The 6,767-nt window shown below is 46.0% G+C and overlaps 2 protein-coding genes across 5 annotated transcripts in view; one reads left to right on the forward strand and one right to left on the reverse strand.

Moving 5' to 3' along the window:
* Nucleotides 1-5,811, forward strand: part of Acat2 (acetyl-CoA acetyltransferase 2) — a 58,463-nt gene extending 52,652 nt beyond the window's left edge. The window contains exons 5-9 of one of the 4 annotated variants that reach the window (XM_050135662.1): nt 1,156-1,299; nt 2,604-2,726; nt 3,579-3,733; nt 5,109-5,219; nt 5,450-5,811. In XM_050135662.1, coding sequence (XP_049991619.1) covers nt 1,156-1,299; nt 2,604-2,726; nt 3,579-3,733; nt 5,109-5,219; nt 5,450-5,620 — 704 coding nt within the window. In that variant the 3' untranslated portion in view covers nt 5,621-5,811. The remainder of the gene's footprint in view (nt 1-1,155; nt 1,300-2,603; nt 2,727-3,578; nt 3,734-5,108; nt 5,220-5,449) is intronic. The other 3 variants (XM_050135663.1, XM_050135665.1, XM_050135666.1) reach the window with 3 other exon arrangements.
* Nucleotides 5,722-6,767, reverse strand: part of Tcp1 (t-complex 1) — an 8,679-nt gene continuing 7,633 nt past the window's right edge. The window contains exons 11-12 of the mRNA XM_050135941.1: nt 6,611-6,759; nt 5,722-6,021 (exon numbers count right to left, since the gene is read on the reverse strand). Of these exons, the coding sequence (XP_049991898.1) occupies nt 5,805-6,021; nt 6,611-6,759 (366 nt within the window). The 3' untranslated portion in view covers nt 5,722-5,804. The remainder of the gene's footprint in view (nt 6,022-6,610; nt 6,760-6,767) is intronic.

A 6,767-nucleotide genomic window follows, 5' to 3' on the forward strand; every position in this document is an offset into this window, starting at 1 on the left:
GTGAGCTAGGCGAGCTGATGGCTATTCAGCCTCTCTGGGGAGCAGGATTCTACCTCAGGCTTTGAATCTTGAATTCTTTAGAGGTGGTGTGGGAAGTCCTTAAGAGTTAATAGTACAATAGATAAACTTTGAAGATGAGTTAAGAAATAGTATTGATGTTAAATTTCCTGATTGTTTAAAAAAAGGTTTTAAAATCTATTCTTGTGTGTACTTGGGCACACAGGTATGCAAGTACCAACGTGCATGTTTGGAGGTCACAGGTCAGCCTGAAGGGCACAGGTCAGCCTGTTGTAGTCAGGTACTCCCCCACTCTGTGGAATCCAGGTCTTCAGCTTTGTCAGCAAGCATCTTTATCTGTAGAGACATATCACCAGTCCTGATTCTGCTTTTTTGTTTTGTTTTGTTTTTCAAGACAGGATTTCTCTGTAGCTTTGGACCTGTCCTGTAGACCAGGCTGGCCTCGAACTCACAGAGATCCACCTGCCTCTACCTCCCGAGAGCTGCAATTAAAGGCGTGCACCACCACCACCCAACTTTTTTTTTTCTTCAGTATTTTGAAGCTGAACTGATTCTACTTTTAAACAACCCATGATGTAGGTAAATAATTTGTTTGCAGAAAGTATATAGTGAAAATATAATTCAGAGGTAAAAGGGAATTTGTATGTTCATCTTTCCCTCAGATGATTAGGGAAGAAAATGTTCAGGTAAATGGGACAAAAATATCAATGATGAATCTGGATACTGATTTCTGGAAGTTTCCACTTCCATGTATAGAAAGAGAGAAGAAATGCCTCTCAAAAGACACCAGCTTTCAGGTCTACTATCAGGGTATCAGAGCCAGCCTGCAGAGCACTGCCTCTTACCTCTCAGGAGGCCTGCTGGTGTGCACTGCTGGTGTGCACTGTTGGTGTGCACTGCTGGTGTGCACTGCCTCTCACCCTATCAGGAGGCCTGCTGGTATGCACTGTTGGTGTGTACTGTTGGTGTGCACTGTGTGTGTGCACTGCCTCTCGCCCTACAAGGAGGCCGGCTGGTTGTGCGCTGCCGGCGTACACTGCTGGTGTGTACTGCTGGTGTCTTTTGGTGTAAATGTGAGTAACTTGAGCTGTCAACACCCAGCTCTTGAAAATCCCGTTTTGCCTTTTTTCTCCTCAGCTGAAAATGTAGCCAAAAAATGGCAAGTGAGCAGAGAAGCTCAGGACAAGGTTGCAGTTCTGTCCCAGAACAGGGCGGAGCATGCACAGAAAGCTGGCCACTTTGACAAGGAGATCGTGCCAGTGCTGGTGTCTTCCAGGAAAGGTGAGTATGGAGACCACAGTACACATGAGCCTGTTTGTAGGCGTGACTGACACCCGAGGGCGGTATGGAGGGCTGTTTGTGAACTTTGGGCTTTACAAGTTGTAGAGGTGTAGGCTTCACACATCGGCATGTGAGAGAGTTGATGGTGATGTGTTTTGAGACATGGTGCAGCTGTGTAGCCCTGGGTGGACTTGAGTTCATTCTGTGGACCAAGCTGGCCTCCCCTGCTTCTGCCTGCTGAGTGCTGGGATAACAGGTGCACCACCACACCTGGCTGGAAAGTGCTGTCTACACGGGATATGGACACATGGGAAACTGTCATCTTCAAACTGTTCACGGCTGCAGTGTGTATGCAGTGGGCTCCATGAGAAGTGGAGCATCGGTCTGTGGTCGTTAGGGGACACAACTCTTCTACACAGTCTAAGTAAAGCCTTTCCAGTTGCTCCCATGTGCTTCTCACATCCCCATCTGCAGAGGACATATCAAGTTAGGACAGTTCCCTTATCCATAACCGACATTCATACTCAGCTCATGGAAGATGGATTGTCCCAGTCCTGAGCCACTCAGCTGTAGCCAGCTGAATGCTGTGATTCAAGCCTGTTGTCTGAGTTTTCTGTCCTGCCCAGTTTCCGCAGTTGTTATTTTCCAAAGAAATCAAACAGAGGCCTACATTAACTATAAACTGATTGCTCATTAGCTCAGGCTTCTTATTAACTCTTATAATTTATATTAGCCCATTATTCTTTTTTTTTTTTTTTTTCAAGACAGGGTTTCTCTGTGGCTTTGGAGCCTGTCATGGAACTAGCTCTGTAGACCAGGCTGGTCTCAAACTCACAGAGATCTGCCTGCCACTGCAGCCTCAGTGCTGGGATTAAAGGCGTGCGCCACCATCGCCCGGCTTAGCCCATTATTCTTGTCTATGTTAGTTACATGGCTTGTTACCTTTTTTGGAGAGGCAGTTACATCTTGCTTGCTTTGTTCTGTGGCCAGGTCAGGACTGCAGAGGAATTGGCTTTCCTCTTTCCCAGCATCCTGTTCTCATCGACCCACTTCTACTTCCTGTCTGGTTGTTCCATCTATACGTCCTGCCTGGTTACTGGCCAATCAGCGCTTATTTAAAATATGACTGACAGAATACAGACCATTGTCCCACACAAACCCATGTGCATACAATACAAATGACCTCTGTCCTTAGGAAGGGCTGTGGATTTGGAACACAGCAAGACTGTCTCATGAAGAGTTCTCATGGGGGGTAGCATGCAGTAATTGTACTCATCCCAGGTAACTGGTTTTACTTTTTGCAGGTTTTACCGAAGTGAAAATTGATGAGTTTCCTCGCCATGGGAGTAACATGGAAGCCATGGGCAAGCTGAAACCTTACTTTCTTACTGATGGGACGGGAACAGTCACATCTGCCAATGCAACAGGTTCGATTTCTGAAGGACATTGTGGGAAGAACCAACTTTGGCAGGTCTACCAAGTAAATCTTTCTACACAAAATACCTAAAGCTGAGTTTAGAGAAAGTTTATCCCTTCTATATTGTTGGTTATTAATCTATTCTGCAGTGACTTGCTTTTATGACATCTAGTCTAGACATACAAGTGAAAAGAGTAAAATTAAGAGCTCCAGAGTAGTTGGGCATGGTGGCGCACACCTTTAATCCCAGTTCCCGGGAAGCAGAGGCAGGCAGATCTTTGCAAGTTCAAGCCCAGCCTGGTCTACAAAGCGAGTTCCAGGACAGCCAGGACTGTTAACACAGAGAAACCCTGTCTGGACACCATCTCCCCTGACCACTACCCTCTCCCACCCAAAGAAAAGAAAGAACTCCTGTTTCTCAGGCCTTCACTTCTAGCTCTTAGGTGGCAAAGGCAGGCAGAGCTCTGTGGTTTCAAGGTCACCCTGGTCTACATACATTCTAGGCTAGCTTGGGTTATGTGGTGAGACCCCATCTGAAAACAAAACCCTCCTATGTTATGTTCATCCACTACATACTTTTCCAGTTTCAGAAAGCCCCAGCACCTGGAATGCTTTGGGTGTCTCTTCTGTTTCGTTTCATCTTTGACCCCCTCTTCTCTATAGCTATTGGGGGCATCTAATCATGTATGGTCAACATCATATTCCAAACCTGACCATTTCAAAGTACACTGTGCGGTCTGATGAATCACAGGCAAGGGCTTTGCCAACCTGTCAGTAGCTTGATGCTTTCAGGTGGAAAAGGTGGTGGCCTGGGTACATACCTGACGAAGAGCACTGTAGAAACCAAGTCACTTGTTCACAGGGATGAATGATGGTGCCGCGGCTGTGGTTCTTATGAAGAAGACAGAAGCCGAGAGTCGAAGGCTGAAACCTTTAGCAAGAATAGTTTCCTGGTCACAAGCTGGCGTGGAGCCTTGCGTTATGGGAGTAGGACCAATTCCAGCCATAAAGCAAGCTGTGAGTCTCTTTGGTAATGTACTTGGCACATATACGACAGGGTTTGAAGAAACCTGGTTTTAGACTGCGTAGCAAGAGGTTGGTCTTGAACTTCTGCTCCTCCAGCTAGTAGCTTTCTAAATGCTAGGGTTACAGGTATGCATCAGTAGTGACCTTAACTAAAATCTTTACTTTTCTGTGTACCAATGTACCTGGTGCCAAGTGTGCAGCTCTGTTGTCAGCTCCCCTTTCCACTCTCGAATGTTCTGCGGTGCTTTCACTTGGTTTATGCTACCAGGTTTCATTTGCAGCACGTTAATCCTAAAACCTGCCCACCCTAGCCTCTTCAGCAATGGGAGTACAAGTGCATGTCTCCACTAGCTCTGTAGACCAGGCTGGCTTCAAATTCAGAGATCTGCCTCCTATTAAAGGCGTGCATCACCACCGCCTGGCAGCCTTTCTTAAAACGTGGGTTCTGGGGGTTAAAACTTAAAACTCAGATGCTATTCAAAGAACTTCACCTGCAGGCACTTTGCCAGTTCAAACTCTTTAGTTAAAAAACAAACAAACAAAAAAACACTAGTCTCAAGTACTGGATTATGCTCTGGGTTTTTTTTTTTTTTGGTTTTTCGAGACAGGGTTTCTCTGTAGCTTTGGAGCCTGTCCTGGCACTAGCTCTTGTAGACCAGGCTGGTCTCGAACTCCCAGAGATCCGCCTGCCTCTGCCTCCCGAGTGCTGGGATTAAAGGCGTGCGCCACCACCGCCCGGCTGGGGTTTTATTTTTTAAGGCTGTTTCTCTGTAGCTTTTTAAGCCCCCTGGAATTTACTCTGTAGAAGACGATGGCCTCGAACTAACAGATCTACCTGTCTCTGGCTCCCAAGTGCTGGGGTTAAAGGCATGCATCACCACCACCCAGCTAAATTTTATTTATGTATTTTTGTGTATTTATGTACTGTTTAACATGTTTTGTGTGCACATATGCCCAAATGCATCAGATCTCATTATAGATGGTTATAAGCTACCATGTGGTTACTGGGAACTAAACTCAGGATCTGTAACCACTGAGCCATCTTTCCAGCCTGGACTTTTGGTTTTGAGGGTGGGTCTATACAACCCAACCTGGTCTCAAATTTAATTGTCCTGTCTCAGCCTCTTAAGTGCCTACACTACAAGTAGGCCACCCTACCTAGAGTAACTTCCACAATGTGGTGTTGTCATTAAAGTTCATCATAGTGCTCTTTTGGGAACATTATTTAGCCCGGTGTTCACCTTTTAAACCCTTAGGACAGTCAGAGGCCACCATGGCACACCTAACTGCATAGTTCCCAGAGTCCCATGCATCATGAATTTGTTAATAACAAATGATTTAACTTCAGTTCATTTTCTTCCTGTAGGTTGCAAAAGCAGGCTGGACCCTGGAAGATGTTGATGTGTTTGAAATCAATGAAGCCTATGCAGCTCTTTCTGTTGCAATAGCTAAAGAACTCGGACTAAACCCCGAGAAGGTAACCAACACAAGCTTTGCTGTTTGCTAATGAACTTGCAGTCCAAGTTTAAGGCTGCTTCTGCCCAGTGTTGTTGACTTGTTTTCACAGTGAGGGCGTCAGCAGTATTTACTAAGCTTGACAGTGGGAGTTCAAAGGGTGGTTTGCTAGCATAACCCTGAGACGACAAAGATAAACGGGGGTGTTAGCTTGTGTCCAAAGACTGACTTGATCTTCTCCCCCTCCTGTAGGTCAACATCGATGGAGGAGCCATTGCCTTGGGCCATCCTCTGGGAGCATCCGGCTGTAGGATTCTAGTGACCTTGTTACACAGCCTTGAGAGAATGGGCGGGACTCGTGGTGTGGCAGCCCTGTGCATTGGGGGTGGGATGGGGATAGCAATGTGTGTTCAGAGAGGGTGACCTGCCTGACAGCCACCACCCCTGAACACTTCTTGCTAAATCAGTGAAACACTATAGTATGTGAAATCAGAGGACCAAAGTGAGGACAGGAAGCCAGGTGGTCAGCTTGCTGTACTTTAATGAGACACCCAAGGCTAAGACATGGCGTCTGACACTGCTATAAATAAAAGGGAAATCCAACCAATCAGTCATCAAGGGCTCCAGAGTGAACGGCATTTTCGTAACTTCCATGTTTATCCTCTTTGCTTTCTGGGTGCAATTTTATCAGATCATCGATTCGAAGAATGGTGATCGCAGCTTCTGTTGCAAACTTCAGGCTCTTCACTTTAACTATGGTTGGTTCAAAAACCCCCGCTTGCTTGTTGTCTCGAGGTTTCCCATTGATCAAATCAAGGCCAATCCTGTCATGGTGAAAATGTGATTCAATGACCTCTTCCAAGCTGAAGTGGTGTGTTCCAGCTATTCTGGTCCACAAGATTGGGATTCTAACAATTCTATCTCTGGGAGTAGAAAAGCTCGTAGTGTAGCAGAGAAACCTCATCTGCCAAACATTTAGCACAGTCACATGTTGCACACTGGTAAGATTATGTTCAAGTAGTGCGTACAGTTTGGTAGTCAAAAGATTCTTTTGCCTAGTGACAGCACAGCTGTCTGGCTTGATGTTGAGTATGTTTTATGTCCTCAGAAGGACCAAATCATCTAAAGACACTCTTCTGAGACTGCACTCACTGTAAGCTGAGGGGCTGCCTGAAAAGGTGAGAATAACCTAAGGTCACCCTCTTGGACTTCCTCCAGACTACCCAGGGAGTGGGGTCCAGAGACGATACCTAAAAGCAACAGTGCTAAAAATCAGCAGCCACCATTACACATACAGGCACCAATCAACAATGATGCCTGTAAAGTTTCAGTATGTGACAAGTCCCTTCAAGTGCTTAACTTAAAACAGACCCACGACACTCGACAACAGAACACAGGAAATTGTAAACTCACCACTTTAGATTTTTACGTTCTGGGTTAACTTGAGCCTCATTGTGAAAAGCTCTTAGCTTGGCAACCAGGTCGGTGGAGTCTTGGGCAGCATTCACTGCCAGTGTATTAGGAATAACAAGAAGCGATCTTGCAAACTCTGCAATAGCAAGCTGTTCCC

Source organism: Alexandromys fortis, unplaced genomic scaffold (genome assembly GCF_014885135.2).
Source record: "Alexandromys fortis isolate MF-2015 unplaced genomic scaffold, M_Fortis_MF-2015_v1.1 scaffold_23, whole genome shotgun sequence".
Classification (NCBI taxonomy): domain Eukaryota; kingdom Metazoa; phylum Chordata; class Mammalia; order Rodentia; family Cricetidae; genus Alexandromys; species Alexandromys fortis.